The 23355-nt window shown below is 46.5% G+C and overlaps 1 protein-coding gene across 2 annotated transcripts; it reads left to right on the top strand.

The window, feature by feature from the left end:
• The first annotated feature begins 1947 nt into the window (after positions 1 to 1947).
• CABLES2 (Cdk5 and Abl enzyme substrate 2) lies at positions 1948 to 23276 on the top strand. Of its 2 annotated transcripts, XM_054274495.1 has the most exons (10): positions 1948 to 2453; positions 13917 to 13988; positions 14184 to 14276; positions 15039 to 15116; positions 16563 to 16671; positions 17223 to 17388; positions 18102 to 18205; positions 18599 to 18705; positions 20038 to 20242; positions 20662 to 23276. In XM_054274495.1, exons 1-10 carry the CDS (start codon positions 1948 to 1950, stop codon positions 20800 to 20802), a joined length of 1581 nt encoding a protein of 526 aa, XP_054130470.1. In that variant the 3' UTR covers positions 20803 to 23276. The 2 variants fall into 2 exon arrangements, with proteins under 2 accessions (XP_054130470.1, XP_054130471.1); XM_054274496.1 differs by lacking the exon at positions 13917 to 13988.
• The last annotated feature ends 79 nt before the right edge of the window (positions 23277 to 23355 follow it).

The following is a 23355-nucleotide window of genomic DNA, read 5'->3' as shown; positions in this document are numbered from 1 at the left end:
CTGCAACCGCTAAATTCAGCTTTGAAGTTTGCAACCCACTAAGCCAGGGAGGCTGCTCCTCTCTGCGCTGACTCAGTGGGACCATTTACATCCCACAGCTATTTTTACAGGCAAAGAATGAGAAAAAAGCCACACATTTATTTTTCAAAATCCAGTCTTGGGTTCTAAAGAATTGTTTGCAGCAAGCCTAGATAGGTTTCCATGCCTATTCATCCCCTGGCTTATTTGATGAGCTTGCCAGCAGGAAGGATTTTAATTCCTTTTTATCCCAAACTATTTTTTCCACAGCTGTGATATGAAGTGGTTCTGCCAAATAATTTAGGCTCAAAATCTGACCTATATTGAATAGTATAAGATGCTGAGCATGTTCTTGGGATTTTAGGGGCAGAGTCTGTATTTCACTGTAGAGTTTTTAATGGAAGCCTACAAGTAAGCATTGTCTTACATCTCCTATCTTAATCCTATTATTATAATTATTATTATTATTATTATTATTATTATTATTATTTACTAATACTGTCAGACGTGTTCATGGCCCACTTGCAGCAGCATACAAAAAAGGATCTTGTGAAACAGCCATATGAAAAGACACAGAACCTGTTTGTGTTTTATAGGACAGTTTCAAAACCTATCGTCTTTTACTCAGTGCCCATATTTCAGGCCATATCATCAGACATCAGTTTGATTGTTGGTGTAGACTGCCAGTGATATTAAGAGTTGCCACGTGGCTTCTTTAAATCTATTTGGCAAAAGCATTCACCACTCCAAGGATCCAGTGTTGCAAATACAGAAATTGTAATTTTCAATGGTAAACATCTCAAATGGCAGATTTGGTCTGTACTTTAAAATATGTTCTGTGTGGGCAAAATCCTGCCTGGGAGCACAAGCTGCTTCGGGGCATGAGAGGTGGGAAGCTTGGGAAGGCTTCATTTCGGTTTCAGAGGAACACAGAGGCCACCAGCACCCACACACTGCTGTTCTCAGCTCCGAAGGCTCCATCACTCCCAGCACAGCTCCCAAACCTCCCCTTCCAATGGCATGGACATTGTCAATGCATATCAACGTCCTCCGAGGAAAGGAAAGGGCAGAGCATCTTCCCGGGATGTGACAGACTGGGGTTGAAGTGCCTGAGGGGAATGTTTATCCCGTGCAGTACAAACACACCAGTCCGGGAAACAACGTATTGCGCAGAGATGCCTCGAGTCACTTTGTGGAGATAAATACTGAGTTTGTGTGCTCCCAGCCCCGGGTCTGCCTAGCCCATATACGGCCCCGGATCAGCCCAGCCTCGGCTTTGCTTCAGGAGCCGGCAGCGTGCGGATCCATCCCTGGGCGCAGCTCCGGGTGAGTCTCGGGGCTGTGCGCGGGGTCTGAGCCCGGGGCCGACGGGTCGGGGTCTGTTCCAGCCCCACCAGCCACAACTCGGCTCCGAGCCCGCCGGGATGGAGCAAGAGCATCTCCATCCTCTTTGCAGCAGCGCTTGGACGTGCTCAGCGCCCGCGATGGGTTTAGCAGATGTGACCCCTGCCTCCAGGAAAGCCGGGACCTCTTGGGAACAAGGGGCCACCAGCGCTACTGATGGTTTGGGTGGGGACACCAGGGAGGAGAAGTTTTTTGAAAGTAGCACAAAGGGACACGGTGGGTGGTCGTGCGGGGACGCGGGGGCACGGTGGGCCCGTGTCTGCGGCAGGGAGGGAGCGGAGGGAGAGGCCGGGCAGGGTCAGGGGTGCCGGGGCCGCTCCGTCCCCGCGGGGCTCCGGGCGCTGACCCCGCCGGCGGCGCCAGCACCGGCGGGCTGGGGGCGGGGCGTGCAGCGGGCAGCCAATGGCCGCGGGGAAACCGCCGGGCTCATTTGCATTCGGGCGCGACGCAGCCAATGGGCGCGCGAGGCGCCGGCCGCGCTGCGTTCCAGGCGCCCCGCCCGGGCGGCCGCGGCTCATTCGGAGAATGGCTGCGGCCACGGCGTGCGGCTCCCCGCCTCCCCGCCCGCCCCGCGAGCAGCCGCCGCCGCGCAAGCGGGGCGACTCGCGGCGGCGGCAGGCCGCCCTCTTCTTCCTCAACAACATCTCCCTGGACGGGCGGCCGCCCTGCCCGCCCGCCGAGAAGCCGCCGCTGCCCGCCGGCCCGGGCGACGGGGAAGAGGCGGCGGCGGAGCCGGCCGGAGCCCCCCCGCGCCTGCTGCCCCCGCCGCCCGTATGCCAGCCGCCGCCCGCCCTGCTCCTGCCCGGCGTGCCCGCGCTCGCCGCCGCCGGAGCCAAGGGGGATGCGGACCCCGCCCGCGGGGGCATCTTCCTGCCGCAGCTGCTGCTGGGCGGCCCGCTGTGCCCGCCGCCCCCGGCGCCGCCCGCCCTGCCGGGGATGCTGGCGGCGCCCAAGCCGGGCGCCCCGGGGCTGCTGAGCCCCACGCAGAGCGCGGCGGGCGGCGGCTTCGCTCTGGAGGCGCAGCGGCAGAGGTGAGTGAGGGGCCGGGGCTCGCCGGGCCAGCCCACACGCCCGCCCCCGGCGCGCTGACCCCGCGGGCCGTGGGAAGCGCCGGGACCCCCCGCGGGCCTGGGAAGAGCCGGACTTTCCCAGGGCCCTGGGCCGGCCGGGGCTCCGGGAGGGGGAGCAGGGCATGGGAAACGGGCGCCCCCGGGGACAGCGGTCGCGGGAGGCGGCGCCGGCCCCGCGGTGGCCCCGGCAGGCAGCACCTGCCCCGGCGGCCCGGCCCGAGGTGCGCGGGATCCGGCCGGGGAGCGCTGCCCGGCCCGCGCTGCCGCCGCCGCCTCGGCAACGCCGCTCGGGCCCGGGGACGCCGAGGATGCCCCGGCCGGGGACGCGGCGGATGGTGAGGGGGATCTGCGCAGGGGATCCCTCGCTGAGGCTCTGTCTGCAGGTTTGCGGTACCCTGAACCCTCCTTCTGCTTTTCCCCAGCCCGGTTTCTGCGTTTCTCTGTTTCCAGATGAAGCTGGCAGGGTCACTGTTAGGCAGAGCGCTTCCTGCACTGCTGGTGTGCCTTCTCCTGCTCTTGTGCTGCTTGTCTCTGCAACTGTGTATTAATGAATGCTTGTGCACAGGGAACTTGTCAGTCTCGGGGGAGGATGCTCTGGCCTTCAGAGCAGGATTACCATTGCAATTCCAAGGGACTTCTGTCAGGCTGAAAGTGTTGCTTTTCTAATCGACTGGAAGGCAGGCTCTTGCTCAGATCTTGGGGATTTGAGCTCTGAAAGAACTCTTTTCAGGCCGTTTCTTGCATAAACAGCTCTGTAAAGTGAGCTGGCCCTCTGAGCCTGCAGATAGGCAGCAGTATCAAAGGCTTTAAGTCTCTGTGGTCTTTACAGTGGCTTCGAGAGCTTTGTCAGTGAGCTGAAATAGAGATGTTGTCAGTGCTTTAAAGCCAGAGAGTTTGCTAATGCAGTTAATGGGTATCCCCTTTCAGTGTGCATCTCACAGTGGAGATGTCCTGTGTATCCCCAACTTGGGGGTTCAGGTGAATTTGAGAAGTAGCTGTTTGTCAGTAATGTGGGGTGTCCTCATGTGTTATCCCTCCTGGGGTGTTTTCCTCTTGAAACGTTATTTACCACTCATTGCTTTTTTTTTCTTGTGGTGGAATAGACCTTTCCCTCCTTGTTTGTTGGAGAAATTGAAGCTGTGGCTCCAGCTGGGTGCCCTGTATTCTGTAGCTGTGTGCCGCTTGTTGAGCAGGAAAGCCTGGAGTGAGGGTGTTGCTGTGGAACAGTTCCTACCCAGCGCTCCTGGTCCATAAAAGCCAGCACAGGAGGTGCTGTGTGGTTTAATTTCATTGCTTTTGCATTGTAGACAAAGCTCTTGAGGGCAAGTTTTGCATCAAGAGTTCCAAAGCACAGTTCCCTTTGTGGATGTGGCTTTCGCTGTGCCTGTGCGTGCAGAGTTCTGGAGAGATGATCCTTCCCCTTCCCATGCCAAGTCAATAGGACACTAAGAAAATATTCCTAGGATCTTCTCACTTGATGTCCTTCCTGCCTCTTTCTTTGGCATCAGGTTTGAGCTGTTCCACTATGGTAATTCTAATCAATCTGGCTGGAAAGAATGATGAGTCAGAAATAAAAGGTAGAGAGAAGTGCAAGAGGCAACCAAGGGAATCAAAAGGCTTCTGTCTGAGTAATGACAAAATAAACCATGGAAGATCTGCTGGAAGGGAATATTGTATTGATCACTTTGCATACTACTTTTGAGGGTTTAGAGTGAGAATTCATCTGGTTTTCATCTTGAAAGAAACAGGGCATCTGCTGAAACCATCAGACAGGAGATTCACATCTTCACATGGACACAAGCATCTCCTGACAAAAGGACAGTTTTGTGCTGCCTGTGGAGATGTGTTAGAGCCAATGTACCTCACCCCAGTCACACTGGGCACAGCAGTGGGTGAAATGGACCGTCCCTCTGTAATGACAATTTCACTGTCAACTTACAGAGTGACTGACTTACCTCTTTATTTTTCACTGGACAGTTTCATGCTTTGATCTGTGACAGAATATCTCCCATCCCCCCTGAGCAGAGGCATCTCTTCATATTGGAAATACACGAGGAATAATTCAGGGAATCACAGGAGGAATGTCCTTCAGGACAGTGGTGCTTTTACTCCGTCCCCTTCTGTGTTGGGTGAGCTGTTTGCAAACTAAGATTCCAAAGTCAGCAATTACAAAATGGATCATCTTATCAGGACTTGGGAATCTGAGAATTGTTTTGCCATACAGTGATGTTGCCATTCCAGATCATTAACTGCATCATGCAGAGGTACAGGCCAGTGAAGTTGTTGGAGGGAAGGGGAAGTTGAATCTGCTCTGCCATCCTGGACTTTTCATCCTTGGTGCCCACTTCAGGCAGCTGTTCTCTTCAGAGTGCTTTTTGAGTCACTGTCAAGAGCTGCTTTGAACTTTCCTCAGGTGCAGGAGGATCACTGGCTGCAGGGTCCCCAGGCTCACTCTGCCTGTGTTCAGTGACCAGTCTTGTGCCATGTCTGGGAATTTCATCCTGCTGGGGCTTGCCCTGATCCATGGAGATCTGTATCTACTATCAGCATCTCTATCTACTGACAGTATCATTGGGCAGAGTTTTATTACAAAACTTGACCTTGTTTGACTTGACTGAGAGGTTGCAAGAAGCTGATGAGAGCGGCCAGCGTGGCTCAGGGCAGGGTGTGACAGCTCTGCTCCAGCTGGGGCCTGGTTATTGGTAACAGGCAGGATCTGCACCACAGATCTGCTCACCTGATGTAACCTGGAGCTCCTCCATAGCTCTCAGGCCCTTTAGGATGGAAACTTAGAGGAGGCACCATTCAAAGCTGGATGCTCGGTTTCGTTGTGCTGCTGGCTGAGCGTTACAAACTGAATGACTTTAACCTTCCACTTTGATTTTCCTAAGGAATCTTCTGTTTACAGGATCTTAAATTACAATGCTGTGTTATACCAGCTTGCCTGATCTGCTTGCCTCACTCTTCCCTTCTCCTTTTCCATCTTGCTCTGTTCTTTTGTTCTTTCAGAGAACGAGCCTCACAGAAAGCAGTGCAAGGAGCAGCAAACAGGGAACAAATCTGCATTCACAGATTTCTAATGAATTTCTGCAGCTGGGTCTGAAACTGGCAGAGCTTTCTGGGGAAACACAGATAGCAGAGAGCCCTGGAAATAGCCAGGTTATGAAAGCATGAAAAATGGAAACAACAGCCCTGGATGTCAATGCTTGTTGTGCTTCTGATGTTTCATTATAGCATAATGTAAAAGCAGCTGGTTTTGCCATAATTTGCTGCGTTTTGCTGGGCCTGAGAATAAACACAGAGACTAAATTATTTGTGACTGATGCTTTAATGTCCTTGGAGTTCAGTGGTCAGGGAGCTGAACTGAGTGTTTGTGATAGCTCAGTCATTTCTGATTTATCAGCAAATTTAGGTCATTTTGAAAGTGGGAGTTTAAACAGTAGTTGATAACAGCAACACTCTGGACCTACTCTGCTTTTGAGTGTTAATTGGATGCCAGATTGCTGACATAGGTGTGATCAGATTAGTTCTGTGGGTGGAACACCAAAAATGCTTCATCAGGATTTTATACTTATGGTGGCTAATGTGTTGTTTTGTCCTACTGTCAGCTTAGCTGCTGTTGTCACTTCAAGGAATATAAATATTTTTATAAAAACCCCTCTGCTAATAAACAGAAATTGTTGAGATGGATGAAATAAAAAGTCTCAGCTTAAATTTTGAACCTAATTTGGAACAAGCTGGGCACATGGTGCCTTTCAGGAAGCAGTGAGCTCTGTCAAAGATGACAAGCTTTGACCTTTCAGAGGTGAACAGCAGACTGGGATGTGCTGCTGGAGGCTCAAAATGAGCATATTCTAAGCCTGAACTTCATTTAAAAGTCAGCTGGAATGTTAAGGCTGCAGTCTCCTCCCTGGGTTGCTTCAGCAGATTTCTCTCAAATTCTTGACTGCAGGTGAATTACATGTGTCCACTATTAAGTGTTTTATAGCTGCCTGTGGACATTCCTAGGCAGATAAATTAAGCAGAAGAAGTAAGCTGTATGCCTGGCAGGAAACTTGGAGATCAGAACATCCAAGTCCTTGTATCCTGTGCATTCCTGTGAGCGGGTCTGGGTCAGGCAATCCGAGACACTTCCAACACCAAGGTCATTTGACCTCTTCAATTTAGACAGTCCAGAGGCTTTAAAGAGATCTTTGCTCTCCAGGCAGGAGTAATCTGTGCACAATTATCTGCACTTGCAGCTGATTTTACCCGTGGATGGATTCTGCAGCTTTTCAGTGTGATGCAGGAGGCCTGGCAGTGGGTTTTGGGATGCTGCAGGTTTGGGGATTCCAGCTCAGAGCTCCTTTCTGCAGGGTGTAATGAGGGTGGTCAGAATGATGTTGTCTTGCTTCAAGTGAAGGACTCATCAGCCAAGAATGAAAACACTACCAAATTAAATATAAAAACCAGAATAACTTAATTTTGGGAATCCCATTCAGACCTCCAGTGAGCAAGTCCTGTAGGAGTGTTACAGTATAGTATATTAAAAGTAATTATTTAGTTATATACAGTACATTAGATACATAATATATTAAATAATGTGTTCTCCTGTTTTCCATCTGTCAGCCAGTTAAAGCTGTGAGGCTGTCAGGCTGAGTGAGCTTGAAGATATTTTTGAGCTTTCTTTTGAAGGTTATTCTGAAGGTGTCTGGCTCTGTAGTTGGAGTTTTAAAAATGCACAATGAAATTTAGGCTCTTTAATGAGCACAAGGTATTGCTGATAAAGCAGGTGACTGCAGGTGGAGGGTGCTCAGCTAAAGCCACTCTGTCAGCCCAGTTCTTCAGACAGAGCTCCAAACTCCTGACCTTTGGTTTACAGCTGTGTATTTAACCTACTGTAACTGGAATTCACCTGGAATTACTGTAACCTACTCTAAGAGGAATTTACCTATTTCCTGAAAAGGTGTTAAAGGAAGAACTTTCAGCTGGCCCTCTGTTTCACAGCACATTCCAAGCCCTTAAAACTCAAAGCTGAGGCTGTGATCCTGGAGCTCTTCTCCAGGGAATGCTCCTCGTGTGCCAGCTCCTGCTCAGGTGGAGGTCCCCAGGTGCAGACGTGCCTCAGAGCTGGGCACCTGGCTCATTTTGGAGTCCCCACAGCATGGGCTGAACTGCTGCTGCTCAGGGCTGCTTGCTCAACAGCAAGGACAGATTTGCCCTTGCTCTGTTCTGGTTGCTGCAGTTTAAGCATAAAATTTTGCCCTAGTAAAGCTACAACCTCTTGACTGTGCATTGAAAGGGATGGCTGATGAAATGGGAAAAACCAGGTGCCCATAAAAACACTGTGGGACCTCTGTAAACTTTCTTTGATTTGGTTTCCTCCAGTCACCAGTTTTCATTTTCTCCTTCCCACTTAAGAGCTTTTCTCTTTCTCTTTTTTTTTCTTCTTCCTTTTTTTTTTTCAGCTTGGGAGTTTATTGTGCTGAAGGCTTTTATTTAGCAAGGCACGTGATGAAATGACAGCATCATCTCTCAGTGAAGTGCATGAATATTTCTAGCATAATGCCCAGAGTGTCATCAAGGACACTCTCTGCATTTCAGTGCCTGTTGTTTTGGTCAGCAGTTCAGTGCTGAGTAAGCAGAGCACAAAGCACAGGGGGCAGCCAGCTTGGTGAGCTATGAACACCTCCAGAAACTGGGAGAAATTTGGAGAAATTTCTCCAAATTTCTGGTGGTGAATGCTTTGTGAGAGCAGCAGGGATTTTAGGAGTGAGCTTTAGGAGAGGGCTGTGGGCACAGCAAACTTCACATCTGGTTTGGTGGTTCTGTTGCAACAGCTGGGCTTTCACAATCCTTACTGGAAGGCATTATTTTCTCCTTGCATTGTCTAAACACTCTGAGCACCAAAACAATGTGATTTATGAAACTCAATGAGTATAAAGCTCATTCTCTATTAGGTCTTAATCATATGTGGTTGTGAATCAGCAATGAAGTAGCAGCTGCTGTGAAGATTATCTAATTTCTTTCCTTGTTAGTATTTAAAACTCTCCAGGCTTAGTGAGCTTCCCACTTACTCGGCCTCCACCTTCATTCAAATTATCCTTCATTTCTGTTCATTCTCATCTGTTCCACAGGCTGTGTGACACATTCTTCCCTTTACTGGTGGAGGAGTGCAGGATTTTCTCCTGGCTGTTTGGGACCAGCAGGAAAGCCCCCGGTGCCCTTTCAATTTTGCAAACAAACCTTGAGTAGGAGCACAAAGCTGAAGCAATTAGGCCTCCTCCTCCTTCATCCTGGGCTCTCACGCAGGGACCTGCTCTGTAGCCTAAAAGTATTTTTCATACTCATGTGGCTGATTTCAGTTTACCCTTTAAAATGAAGATTAAAATGAATAAGTTAAACTAGCCCTGCTGTGAGATTTGTATTAATTCTCTGGCAAGCTGGTACTTAAATATCAGAAAGCTCCTGGGACAGGCCTGCAATCCAAAAGCATGTTTGTGGTGCCATAAAACAGCAAGAGCTGGCTTTGTGAGGAAGGAGCACTGAGCTGTACACTTACTCTTGGTCATGCAAAGTCTCTTTCTTCTCTGCCTCTCAAGGAGCATCTGAGCTGCAACCATCCAGCCATGAAAATGGCCTGCTCAGTGCTGGGCTCTTCATGACACACATCCTTTGTGAAGTCATTTGTTTTACCAAAGACATGGTTTTGATGTGATTCAGTGTAAATGCAGCCTGGGCTTCTTTTGGCTTTAATTACTGAGAACTTGTTGCTCCCAGTGAGCTGTGCTCAATCTGCTTTTGAGCAGGAAACTCATTAGTGTGAGCGCCGAGGGTGGTGAGGCACAGGGCACTGATAGCAGAACAGGGATGCTCCCACTCACACACTCTGAGATCTCTGGATGTCTCCTGGGCTGCAGGAGAAATGGAAGCTGCTAAAAAGTAAGCTTAAATACAAGGAGTAGTTTTCTTAATCCCTCAGTGCTTGCATTTAACCTAGTGAAGCCCAAGCACAGTTCATATCTGTTTGTTGTCTTGCCTTAAGGAATGAAAACAATACAGCTTTAAAATATGTCTTGGAAAAACAAAGCTGACAGGTATGGCTTCCTGTTGTAAACAGGATTTGGGATCTGGATTTCTTGTGCAAATTACCTTTGACAGTTGTTTTTAAGCCAGTGCTTCCAAAAACCAATAAATGATTTTTTTGTCCTTGTTATATTAATAACTCAACCTCTTGACAAATGTGGTCATACTGAGGCCTGCAAAGGACATTAGAAAGGGACATCATATTAAAATAAAATTTGAGTGAGCAATAGGGAAACCGAATTCTATTAGGCACTAATTTTACACCGTAATTAAAAATCCTTGACCTCCCCCATCCCACTCATCTGCTGGCAGTGTGGATGGCTAAAGAGCAGCAGAGGGCATCAGCCCTGCTGCTAATTTTAGCCCAGTGCCTGGGGTGTGTGCCTGTGCGTGCATGCAGCATCTGCAGGGCCATGGATGCAGCAATAGGAACAAATCCACACTGCTGGGCCCCTTGGAGGAGGAGGAGCTTTGGCAGCACCTTTGAACAGTGCTGAAGCAGGGCTTGGTGATCCTGGAGGTGATGAGAACAAGAGATCACAGTGTAAGATGAACTCAGGGTGCTGTGTTGGAAACATCTGGATGTTGGTTGAACTCTGGCTGTGTGGGGGGCTCAGAGTGCAGCCCTGTCCCTGAGAGGGATGGGGGAGAAACACTCTGAGATTTTAGAAGCTTTCAGTTTCACCCTTCAGGAGGCCAGCTGGTCAGTTCACCTGCTGTGAGCAGGAACCAGAATGGAAAAATAGAGAGGAGCTTCCAAGTGACCAAATGGCAGCTGCCCCACTGGCCACTGGCAGGCCCTGTATGGGGGGTTAAAGCCCAACTTTAAGGGATTAAAAGAAGATTTGTGAGGGCTGTTTGTTGCAGAATCTATGAGTGCAGAGTGGGGCCATGGGTGCCCAAGGGAGTGCCTTAGAGGGCTGTTAGTGGCCCAGCAGCAGGAGTGGATGAGGCTGATCTGTGCCTGAAGCCACATCTGACAGCACAAGGCCAGCATCCCTTGCATTCAGTACCTGCTAAAGAACTTGCACCCTTCCAGCTGCAGGAACGTCTTTGTCCTCCTGGGTGTCTGCAGGTAGCCCAGTGCAGGTGGGAGGAGGGGGAAAACTCTTGGCAAGCCAGCAGAAAGGTCAGTGTTCTCTAATCTGGAGCTGTGACTTAACAAGCTTTCTTCTTTCCATTCATAAGACAGGACGTGTAGGGATTACCATTGCTATACATAGATTGCTCTTAGCTGTGCCCTGTCCTGTTGGGAGCACTGCAGAGCTGTGTCACCCTCAGGGCTGTGGATCCCACTGCTGCTTATCCAGTGCCCAGCCTCTGCAGAATTTCAGCAGGCAGGACCAGAAGAGGACAGCTCTGAAGCTGGAAGCACTCAAACATTGGGTTTCCTCAGTGGGAGGAAGAATAAATGTGTGGGCTGGCTACTGCTTCCCAGGGCAGGAGTCAAAATGTAGCTCTGAAGATAATTTCTTGGGTATTTTCCTGAACACAAGGGGTTTTTGTGGGCTTTTTCAAGTGCATGTTCAGCTGGTCAGGGATTTGGCAGCAGTGTTGGATTGTGTGAGCCCATGTGTGCACACGGAGATAAGGAGCCAAGGCGTAATCCAGAATTCCTCTGCTTGATAGCCCCTTATCTCTGGGCATGAGCCCTGTGTGTTTTTGCTCTTGATGGGTCCCCTCGAGGTTCTGGCTCTGTAAACACAGTTGCTGTTTTTAATGATCTGGGAGTGTTCTGCTTTGGCTTTATTGGTTCCTGAAATAAAAAACTGGGAAGCACCCAAAAATGAGCTCCTGGTCAGGCACCCAAATCTTCTATAGCTTGTCACAGCAGTGGCTGGTGCTGGCAAACAGGCATGTTTGGACTTTCTGTTGGAATTACAGCCAGCTCCATGGAACCCATGAACATTTTAATCGTGGGTATTTCAATTGCAAATTGCCAGGTCACATATGGGTAAAGCTGCATAGCATAACTCAGCCTCTGTAGAGATGTTGGTATTCTTAGTATTTAGGTTGCTTTCAGCAAGAAACACACTGTGTAAACCACTTAAAATCCTTTGAATTCCATGGAGCAAAGCAAGAAGTGTATCCTGGGTGAAGCTGCTTAGCACAGCAGAGGTGACTTGACATTTTTTGCCATCAAAGTTAGCAGTCACTGGAGTGACCCAGTGCAGCCTGTTGTGCAAGTGTGAGTTGGCTGCATGAGAAGAGCCCTCAAACTAAAGCAAATACATGTTTGTGCATATTTATAAGTGCAGACTGCTCGAAGTGTCAAATTTTGCTGCATTCTCCAAGTATTGCACTAGTGACTCTCAGAACATGCTGAGGGTGCTGTGTTGCTGTGAAATGTTAGGTTGGGCCTCCAAACTGTTTCAGGTACTGTGGGTTAGTGAGAATTCTTTCCATACACCCCGTTTTGGGATTTGAGGGAGAGTGTCTGGCTCAGCGTCAGGGATTCCTCCAAGGTGACAGCTCCGCTGAGGGCAGAAATTATTTACAAGTGTAGCTAAAAATGAAGTTTCCTGTTGGCAGAGTGGGGATGAGTCATTGTGGTTCTGAGTCAAGGGGAGGGATCTTCCCCTCGCTGCAGCAGGGTTTTACTTCCAGATCTGCTCTCTGTTCAGGTGTTTGGCACTCCTGTTCTGTTCCTGAGAAAACAAGGGGATATTGAGAAGGTGTGACAACCTCACTGAGTCTCCACCATGGAGTTGGGAGTTAGGATCTAGCCATGGCTGTCCCAATCCATCCTGTTACTCACACCAAGCATCCTTTAACACAACTATGTGCTTTTTTTGTACCAGTGCCCACTGGCATGAGCTGTGTTTTCCCTCTGTGTGCCATACACGGCGTCTCTCTGTCTCCATCCAGCCAGGTCTCCCCTGGGAGGGGAGGAGGGTTGTGGATGTTACCAACTGCTTTAGAGCCAGGAGGTTTGCAGTTACTTCCTCATTTCATGAAGGGTTTTTTATTGAATTTTAGATGCTAGATTAGACTGGAGAGCTGTGTAAATGTGAAAGTGTTAAACGTTCCTGTGCTATTCTTGCTGAAAAGCAACAAACCAGTAATAATTTTAAAACTGAAGTGCTGGTGGAGGGTGTTGAAGCTGTGCCAGGAAAGTTCTCCAGTTGCACCTTAATGGCTGTGGATTTGTAGGAGGCAGTCTCTAGCAATGCTGAAGGTGTTAGTCCTGTGGGAGTGCTTGCCTCCCTTGTGTTTGCAGAAAGGGACACTAATTTTCCATCCTCCTACCTGTTTGAGTTCTGAGCTTTTCTTCCTTTTAAGAGTGCCTGAACAGTGCAGCAGAGAGTCTGCTTTGCTGCAGCTTGAGGTTTGATTTTTGTTTTTTTTTTTTTATTTTTGCCAGAAACTGGTCTTGTCAAACCAGAGTCCTGTAACTTTGGTCTTGTTGTGCTGTTTCTACATTGACTTCCATGGCAGCACTGCCCATTAGTTGAGTTCCTGTCTCACTTGGGAAGAAAGCCTTGGGCTTGAGCACACATGGCTTGTGCTAAAAGTGTAGCATAATGCATGCTCAAACAAAGGCAGAAAATACAGACTCTAATAGTTGTAGTGTCAGCTTTTTGCTGGTGGAGTGCATTGTTCCTATAGAAATTGCAGTCAGAGTTGCACAATTCATTTGTAAATCTCTATCAACAAAGACTTGACTTGGACAATAGCAATGCATCTTACTTTGGCAAAGTCTGGTTTTTTTTGCCTGAATGTAGTATCCTATTACTGTTACACTAACTCACATGAGCCCTACTGTTATTCTTGCATCTTCCATTCTGGGACTTCACATGGGTGCCAAATACTTTTTGCTTCCTCTAATAACCCTCTCTATTGTTTCTCAGAGAGATCTGTCAGTTTTATTGAGCTGCAGCCACAGACTCTCAGTCTGCTGACTCCTGGAGCTGGAGACAGCTGTTCTGAATGGAGAATGCACACAGATGTTTGGTCATCATACAGATGTACCTGTATCCAAGCTTAAATTGAGATAAAATGATTTATTCCCCTGCCTTGATGGGAGGATCTTTTTGTGACATTCTTGTCAGATTTTAAATGAGTATTTGGAAGCTTTTTAGGTGTTTAACTTATAGGTAGGTGTTCTTCTGTGTGGCAGATAATGAATGGTCTTGTTGATGAAGTTGGTAAAAATAAGTATGTCAAGGGTCCTAGAGGGGGAGACAAGTTCTTGGCCTTTTAAGAAACTTTAAACTCTTAATTAAGCACTCTTGCAACAAAACAGAAATCCAGAAAGCCTGCCATGCATCCTAAGAGCTCATAGATCTGTTGCAGTTCATAAACTCGGAGGCCATGAACTAATGCTGTTCACTCTTCATGGTGTTGTGCATTTTGCAGAAGGCGTTTTATCTCCCAGCGCTGCTCTCTAGACTTTTTAGAAGACATAGTGGAGTATGCCAGTGTCCGAAGGTACTTGTTTTCAAAAGCAGCATTAACCTCAGCTCGTTGCATGCCCTCCTCTCCTCCCTCCACCCTCTTCCACGCCAATATCTGAGGTCCTGCATGCTGGTGCTGCCATCTGATCATACAACTGGCATGAGTTTTTCTCAGAACACTTAACAGATTTGGCTTTTTTTTGTTTGTTTTTCTTTTTTATCGTTGCAGAACCAAGCATATTTCTGGGTCTCCAAGACACAAAAGTTTGAAGAAGATGCACTTCATCAAGAACATGAGGCAGTATGACACCAAGAACAGCAGGTAACGTGTGGAGATCGAGGTTCCCCCCGTACTTGTGTGCAGTAGGAAGCAGCCTCCAGTGCCATGCAGTGAGACATTTAACATTGGTGAGAATTAGGGGATGCCCCTGGGGCCTTGTTAGCTTTATCCAGACTTCTGTCAAAGGTGGTAGGTGCTCATATCTGCTACATTTGCAGCAATACACTGACAATTCTTCCGTCCTGCTCTGAGGAGGTTAAATCATTCTCTCCTTTCTTCTCTCACTTTTCTTATTTCTCTCACTTTCCTTATCTCTGGATGTCTGGCACAGAGAGGTCAGAGCTGAGAATGGAGAAACAATGGAGAAGCCATTAAGGAGAATGGCTTGATTTAGGCAAATTCTTGGCTCTTGGATGCTGAGCAGAAGAGAAAGGGAGGCTGCATTTATGTTTATTATTAATAGAAGTGTGAGGTTTCATCTGAATGTAAAATATTATCTACTTTTTTCACAAGGTTTATGTAAAAATTACATAGATATATATTTAAGGACTGGGATCTCCTTTGAGTTGCTCCCAAGGTGATGGCAGGTCCTAAACACTGAGATTTGATAGAGAGCCCCAAGGACCTGCAGGGTCAATGTTAAACCCCTGCTCTTCTGCTGCTTTCTGAAAATGTTAAATCCGTAGCAGTATCTATGACTTGCAGAGCAAGATAAGAAGAGCCTTGTGTTAATACCCCATAAAAAGCTGCTTTGTAACTTCTGGATCTGAATGGATATCCTGATCTTTCCCCATCTGCTTACAGGATAGTGCTGATCTGTGCCAAACGAACCCTGTGTGTGGCATTTTCCATCCTGCCTTACGGGGAGGGGCTGCGGATCAGGTGAGTCTCCCCAGCTGCTCTGGGAAATGTCTGCTCTGCTGTTTCAAGGGATCTCCTGCAATGAGTCTGTGTGGTGTCTCCTGTTCTGGGGCAAGTGAGCCTATTCAACCTGCCATTCATGTGTAAGGACATGACCTGCTGTCAGAGCAGGAAAACCAGAGGCTGCCACAGTGTCAAAGTGTTTGTTCCAACTCCAAGAGAAAAATATTGGAAAAGGCAGACTTTTCTTCCAGTGTTTATTCACATTTTAAAGCACTCCAGTCCTTTAAAATCTCTGAAATCAGCTTTGAACAGATAATGTGATTGGCTGCTGTGTAGGCTTTCTATACTCCTGAAGTGGTCAGAAATCAATTGTCTTTAGAGCCACAAACAGTGATGTCAGCAAAAAAAGCACAGGGAGTTTCAGGGAAGGGTGGTGTTGCCTTCAGTGGAAATTCTCAAGGTTTTATAGTGAATTTACACCTAAATAAGTTAAAGATGATCTTCTGTTTCTCAGTTTTAAGCCATGAATGTCACTATTCATCCTAAAAAAAGCAGAAACAGTTTGGACTGATTCACACTGCTTTTAGTGTTTGGACTACATTTCTGTTTACAACTGTCAGTATGATCATTTATGGGAAACAAAACCCACAAACTGGATTTCCCTGCATCTTTCTTCAGTCCCTTGTGAAGTTTAAGTCCATTCTGTGAAGGTCTGTTATCTACAAATATACCATACAAAACACTAATTCTGTTCTGGCAAAACAATTGTGTTGTCACTTCTGTCCTGTCGGTAACTTATGGACAAAGGAAACGGATGCTTAGTCGTGGGAATTGTATTGTATGCAAATACCTGCCATAAAAATAGTTGACGGGAAAATATTCTCCCACATAATAGAAAGGCAGCAAGGTCACTGGAGCTATTTCAGAGCGGTTCTGAGCACTGTGCTGTTCTGCTTGCAAGCTGGCAAGGCAGTTCTTCACCTGAAAACTGGATTTCATGGAATATTGGTGACAAAGCCACATGCTGCCATTGCTGGCACAGGGATCTGCAGCTTCATTCTGAACTTGAGCTTGTGTGCACAGGGGTTGCAAATTTCCTCTTGAAAGGCAGGTTTCTAATCCTGGAAAACAAGTAATGTAAATCAAGTTTGCTGTTACATGTTTGAGCATTTGAGTGTTGGGAATGGTGTGGTCTTGTGCAGAAAGATCATATTAAAAACAGTTTACCTTCAACAGGTAGATTGGTAGATTTGTGTTAAACTGAAGTGAAATCTGATTCTTTGGTTAATGAACATCTCCACATTTTGAAAAGAGTAGTTAAAAACTAATGCTGTCCTGGAGGTGGCATTGAGGGGTTGGCTTGTTTCCACACAGGAGAACTGTGACCTGGTGCTGTTGGTTGGTGTTTACCATGGGAAGCTGGGCTTGCATTCTGTAATTGTGCTCATTCTTACCTGCATTTAGTGATCTGAAAATGGAAGGACAGAAACAGCGACATCCTTCTGGAGGAGTTTCAGTATCTACTGAGATGGTGCTTGGACTGGAAGGAGTAGAGCTGGGTGCCGATGGCAAGGTAAGGACATTTATTTTTTCACCCCAGGACCATTTCATGCTGGGACAAATCAATTTGTGCAGTGCTTTGCTGTCCATTATGTGAGAGCTGTGGCTTTTCAGAGCCCTGGAAGTTTTAGACCTCTAGTTTGAAATTGTGGCTTGTGATAATGCTACCTCTGAAAAAGCTGCTGAAGTTTGTTATCACTTCTGCTTCCGTTTCTGGAGAATTGAGTTGGCTTTGCTATCTGAGGCAACATGTGAGTGAAGTTCTGATAGAAATATGGATGAAACTCATACTGCTTGAGTTAAATTTATAATGCCAGAATTTTACTTGTGATTCTCTCCTTTTCTTTGCCATCCCACCAAATCTTCTACAACTCTTCATTTTAAAGTTGTGAAAACAAGGCAAACCTCATCCAACTTTTCCCTTCCTCCTGTCTCACAGTTCCAAGCTCCCCACTCCCAAATCCAGACTCTAGGGGACTCTGATTTGGAAAATCCTAGGTGTCTGGGAATAAGCTTTTCAATAAATTTCCCCTCCATAACCACTACAACTTCCTCTTCTTTCAGGTTGTGTCCTATGCAAAATTCCTGTACCCAACCAACGCTCTGGTTGTGCGCAAAGCCGACGCCTACGGTGCTGTTCCCCCCTGTCGAGCCAGTGCTCCCCGCAGTCTTCCTGGGTCCAGATACAAACCTGTGACAGCAAAAACAATACCAGCAGGGACAGACATTGGTAAGGACAGAGCCAGCTCTGCCATCACTGGTGCACGCAGCAGAAAAGGCAGAGATTTGTCTGAGATAACTGCAGGTGGTCAGTGTTGTAGGGATGGAGATGCTGCAGCTCGTTAGTGCAGTGCAAATGATGAGCCTTAGGACTGAGGCTTCCACAAACTCCTTACAGCCTCCATATATCTGGCCTAGTTCTGTTTATGCCATTCAGGAGGCACAAAGCTTTTCCTTGGGAATGTAAAGTTTTATATTTCTCACCAAGAAACATCTGGTGTACGTGAATCCAGGTGGTTCTCCTTGCCTTCTAGCACAGTAACAATGCATAAGCCAGAGTTTGTGCCAAGAATCCATTCTCTTGTGTAAAAGAGCAAACCTGACAACAGCTCTGCTGTCTCTTAGACTACAGGCAAAAAAATTCAGTCTTGGGTAATTGTTTTCTGGGTATATTTGTAGATGCAAACTCAGTTTGCACTAAATCTAAAATGGTGTGTCAGGCATGATGTGTGTGTGGTGGAGAAAGAGTTTGTGTGGTTTATTTAATTGTTCTAATTTGTGACTGGTGCATTTATGAAATGCATGCATGTGCCTGTAGCTGCAGTTTGTACTGTGAGATCTGCCAACACTTAACATTTGCTATTTGAAAACTTTCTTAAGGAGGAAACAGGGAATTTAAAGCTCTTTTTCTGGTGACCCAATGTGCTTTCCTCATTCCCTCAGGAAGTGAAGCTGGAGAAGCTGCAGAGTATGATCCAAATCTTCTGGATGATCCTCAGTGGCCCTGTGGAAAACATAAACGTGTTCTCATCTTTGCCTCCTACATGGTGAGTGACTGGTATACTGAAAGAGGAGAGACTCCCTGACAGATCCTCTTATAAAGCGTTTTTTTTGAGGAAGAAAAATTCTTGTAGGAAGAAAAAGTGTTTTTTCTGATAATTGATTAGGAAAAATACAAACAGTTGAGTTTGTACAGTGAACTTGTCAAAGGCCAACCTGACACTTGTCTTCATATTGTAATTTACTTCTTGTAACCATTTGCTTACTATTTTTTTAAAGACTTTGTCTATAGTTGGGATTCATCTTTGGGACATTTCAGAAATGTTAAATTGTGATGAATACAAGTCAAGTTTGCCTTTGCATTAGAGTTTTTGGAAGAGTTGTTTGGCTGTCAGTCCCGTTCACAAGACAAATGATAAATTTTGCTTCTTGCATTTCAGACTACAGTCATAGAGTATGTGAAACCCTCAGACCTTAAAAAGGATATGAATGAAACCTTTAGAGAGAAGTTTCCTCATATCAAGTTGACACTGAGCAAAATTAGGAGGTAAGAAATAAGCCTTGAGTAACAAGGACATCATCCACACTGTCTGAGGCTGCACTTGTATGCAGCAAATACTGAACCTATTAATAGCATATATGATTAAACACTAATCTCCTGTTGTCAGTTGAGCTGACTTGTAGGATGACAGCCCTGTACTGGAATCTTTAGGATGCTGAGAAAGGGTAACAGTTGGTTTTCAAAGTTCCACCCCAAGGGTTTTGTTTCACCAACTGTGGTGTACTAACACCAGGAGCCAATTAACAGTGGAGTAGCATTAGCTTTGAAACAAACCCTTGTAACCTGATTGCTTGGCTGCAGTGCAGTCCCACTCCAACTGGATTGGCTTTCTGGGCCCTCTGGCTATTTTTGCCTTTCAATTACCAGACTTACTGATGACTACAGACTCTAACAAGGTTGTGGATAAAGAGTGTTAGATCTGTGGAGACTTTGTAAAGAAAAGCTTTTTGTGGAGGCTACACAGAATTTCTCATCCTTGAGTAAATGCATCTGGTTGCTCCTCACCAATATGTACTGTTGCACCTTCAGAGAGCTGTAATCTTGCTGGTGTTACAGGGAGATTGATGCAATCAGAGCCTGTTGAAATAGCCAGCTTAAACGTGATTCTGCTGAGTCACCAGGGCCAGGTGTAGCTCAGCTCCAGGGGAAGGTTTGCTTGGGCAGTGTGTCCTGCCTGAGTCCTGCATGCTCCTCTTTGCAGCAGTTCAGAGCAGTGTGTTCCTGCAGGGATCATGCAGCTGCAGTGTGGATGGCAGCCCTGGGAGGAGCCATCCACCTCCAAGCCTGCTGAATGCTGAGGTGAAGGGCTGGCTGTGTGGGGAGTGTGGAAAGCAGGCTGCCATCCCCTCACACCTGGCTGTGTGGGGAGTGTGGAAAGCAGGCTGCCATCCCCTCACACCTGGCTCTTACACAAGGTGTCCACCAGACAGGTCTCTGTGCAGCACTGCTGTCATCTGCAGGGCTCTGCTGTGGTTTTCTGTAGGTCAGAGTGGTTCAGTCTTATCATCTGAATCACAAACCAGTTTGGGAACCCAGAAGAAATCCTACAGCAGTAGCCTGTGTGTCAGTGAGGCCGCTAAGCTCTGGTGTTTATGGGCAGCTGAGGAATTGTTCTACCACAGTGGATGTTGTCAGCCAGGTGAAATCAGTTTGTGCATCAGCACCAGCTGGGCTTTTCCACTCTAGGATAATACTTGTCATGGTTTTCCAAAGAAGAGTCTTGCCCATATGCTCCTCTGAGCTGCTGTGCTGCAGTATTTCTATAGCATTTAATAAAATCTGTCGTGTTTGGGGGGGTGTCTTTTCTCCTATTCCCAGTTTAAAGAGAGAGATGAGAAACCTGAGTGAGGAGTGCAGTCTGGAGCCAGTGACTGTCTCCATGGCTTACGTTTACTTTGAGAAGCTTGTGCTCCAAGGCAAGCTCAACAAACAGAACCGCAAACTGTGCGCTGGTGCTTGTGTTCTGCTCGCAGCCAAGATCAGCAGTGACCTCAGGAAACACGAAGTGAAACACCTAATAGATGTAAGTGCTGTGAGCCTTGTTCCAGCTGCTCTCAGAACCCCTCCCTAGCTCATAGGCAAAGATTAAATGCAAAGTTTTCAGTGCCACGTGCTTGCATGGAAGACCAGCTCTTTCAGTCAGTTTTATGTCTCATTAGGGCTCCTCCTTGCTTTGTTTTTTTTAATTCATTAAAACTATCTGCCTGGTGCAGGCTAGTGTCTTACTGATCCTCCAGTAAAGTTATTTTTGCACTAGTATATGTTTGCCAGAGAAGCAGTAACAGTTGTGTGGGTGTCACAGCTGAGCTGATAAGCTGGTTTGATGCTGAAAATACAGCTCAGGCTGTGCATCACAGACTTAATCTAACAATGCCTTGAAATCACCTGGATTAACTGATTCTTTCTCCCCTCCTTTGTTTTGTTTTGTTACCACCGTGATAGAAACTAGAAGAGAGATTCAGATTCAACAGAAGGGATCTCATTGGTTTCGAATTCACCGTCCTCGTGGCTTTGGAACTGGCTCTGTATCTCCCTGAGAACCAAGTTTTACCTCATTACAGACGGCTCACACAACAATCTTAACCAAAGCTCCATCCCAGCCAGCATCCAGCTGTGCTGGGATCCCACCCCAGGATGCTGCCTGTGGAGCTGCCACTGGCTCAGCTCGTTGGGAAGGCTGCAGGGTGATGGGAACTGCCGAGGTCTGTGGACACAGATGCCAAATCTGGGGCATGGTACGAGAAGAGTTACTGAACTTTTGTTTTCTTTCGGACATTTAAAGCACAAATATTCACCAGTCAGCTGTCATGGCTGCTTATTATTCCTTATTTATCTTCCTGGTTTTACTAAAACTGTTCTTCCCTGTGAAGAATACTATGGTATTGGTTCTTTTTATTTTGTTTTGTTTTAAGCCTTTATTTTATTCCTTGAAACTGAAGGAACATCACTTCCATTCCAGTGCACCATAAACTTCAGATGTTTCTAAGAACCTTCTCACATTTTTACATTAATGAAATGCATACTTTATTTTTTTAAAGATGTGCCTAAAACTGGCTGGTCTGGTACCAGTGCTTTTTAAGTTAGTTCTGTTATTTAGTGGGGAATCCTGAATTTGTATAGCCATTTATTCTTTACCTGCATTGGCCTTGCATACAAGGAAAACAATTCCAGTTATATCTGCACTAATAATATACAGGGTATCTATTCTATGATCTATAAGTAGCAAGACTGAAATTACTCCATTTCAATTTATTTACTATAAATAACTTTAAAATATACATTTTGCTTTAGAAGGAAAATTGGTTTGAAAACCTGTCATGAAGTACCACACATTGAGTGAGGTAGCTGGGAAGTGATTGCTGTCCTAATTCACTCTTGAGTGGAAGATGAGCACTTGACTAAGAGCAATTTGCTGTCAAATGTATAATTTAGGGGTTTTATTTGTTTCTCTGTTCTGTAGCCTGAAATAAGCACCTTTTTTTAGGATTGACTGTATTATAGATGGTCTTGTCTGAGCAAATATGAAGCCAGTAGAGTTACTGCTGCCATCTGAGGCCAGTGAAACAAAGCATGCTCGGTATTTAAAATGCTACATTTTTTACTCTCTGTTCTTCCAAGCGTTGCATCACTGTGATGGTCCTCATAAAACTGGCATTTCTTGCACATCTGAGCAGCCACTACTGGCTGGTGCCCAGCAGCTCTCTAGAGTTCAAATAACTTCCCATTGGCTTATTCCTTCCTTTGTTTTTACAGTATCCAGGTTGGGAATGAATTCTTGATTACACGTGGAACCTTCTGTGGTGTTGGCTCTTGGGTTTATTTTCTGAAGCAATATTATTGATACAAGTTACTGGGTCCCTTTGCAAGGAACAAAACTGATACTTGGTTATTCCAATGAGAAAGTTGTAATTTAAGTTTGACTCATAAACTGGCAGACCTCGTGCTGAGGTCAGGGACTTGCTATCCAATATGTAAGTAATGTAAATTCCTGTTCCTTGTATTAAATATTGGTTGTAGCCAAAACCAAAGCTGAATCCTTGCTCTTCAGCTGTGTTTTGTCTGAAGCTAATTTGGCTTCATTAGAATTGCAGCAAACTTTACTGGAGCCCCTTCCTGTCTGAGTGGGGCCCAAAGTGTATTTTTCATATATAATAATTACAGTGACTATCAAACCTTTTGTAACTGTGTTCAGCTGTATGTAGCTTCAAATTATTTGTGTAAAATTTAATATGCTTGTGATTTCTCTAACACAGAAGGACTTTCCAGTCTCCAGAAGTAAGATGTAGCTAATAGCTTAGACAATAAGCTTGCCAGATATCTTCCAAAAGGTTTTAAAAATTGCCTACTAGTTAAACTTTCTACTGAATATAACTGTCCTTGCATGCAGAAATAGTGATGTACTAAACATCTAGTGTGTAATGAGCCTCCAAATTAGCAAACAAGTGGTGCAGACAGCTGAGGTGCTCCACCACTTCCCAAGGCATTGTGGAGGGGCCAGAGGTACAACAGAGCAAAGAAATTTCTCACAGAACAGCTTGATTGGTATGAATGAAATCTGAACGTCTCTTTCTCTGGGAACTTCTTTATTTAGTGTATAAAGAGTTTTCTGTAACAAAATTAACCTTCTGAGGGAACAAAATGCACTTTGGTTTGCAACACTTTGCAGTCTGTATTCAGTGGAAGTTTGTCTAGTTCAAGTGGCCATTTGGGCTGAAATTACACTCCCAGAACCCGTGGGTTTACGTCATAAAACCGGCAAGCTTTTGTTTTCTTCCAGGAGAACAAATTGGGATAAAGGAGCATTAAATTACAGAAAGCTGAATGTTGTCTGACAGTTATTCTAGCCCTTGGCTCGGGCACGCACTCGAGTTGGGAAGCCAAGGATGACGCAGGGCAGCGAGGGCTGTGCCAGCTGTGTCTGGCAGAGCTGGGGCTTGGGGCGATGCTGCCCAGAGCCTGGGGCTTGTGCAGGAACCTGTGTGTGTGTGCAGGAACGTGTGTGTGTGCAGGGACAGCAGGGACAGCCAGCCCTTCCACAGGGATCCTCCCGCAGCTCCGCCCGCTCTGCCCGCCGGGCTCGCCCTTCCCAGAGCGCAGCTCGCAGCCCTGGGCTGGAATCTCTCTTTTTTCACCTAA

The sequence above is a fragment of the Melozone crissalis genome, unplaced genomic scaffold (assembly GCF_028551555.1).
Source record: "Melozone crissalis strain CALT ecotype California unplaced genomic scaffold, PUWL_Pcris_2 ptg000017l_1, whole genome shotgun sequence".
Classification (NCBI taxonomy): Eukaryota; Metazoa; Chordata; class Aves; order Passeriformes; family Passerellidae; genus Melozone; species Melozone crissalis.
The sequence above is the reverse complement of the archived record's forward strand: the minus strand, read 5'-3'. Positions and strand labels throughout refer to the sequence as shown.

What these genes read in the sequence shown, in the direction of transcription:
- CABLES2 (XM_054274495.1), top strand. Translation starts at nt 1,948, where the DNA reads ATGGCTGCGGCCACGGCGTGCGGCTCCCCGCCTCCCCGCCCGCCCCGC. An exon ending in CTGGAGGCGCAGCGGCAGAG is followed by an intron (nt 2,454 to 13,916) that starts GTGAGTGAGGGG and finishes TGCATTTTGCAG; the next exon opens with AAGGCGTTTTATCTCCCAGC. An exon ending in AAGTGAAACACCTAATAGAT is followed by an intron (nt 20,243 to 20,661) that starts GTAAGTGCTGTG and finishes CCACCGTGATAG; the next exon opens with AAACTAGAAGAGAGATTCAG.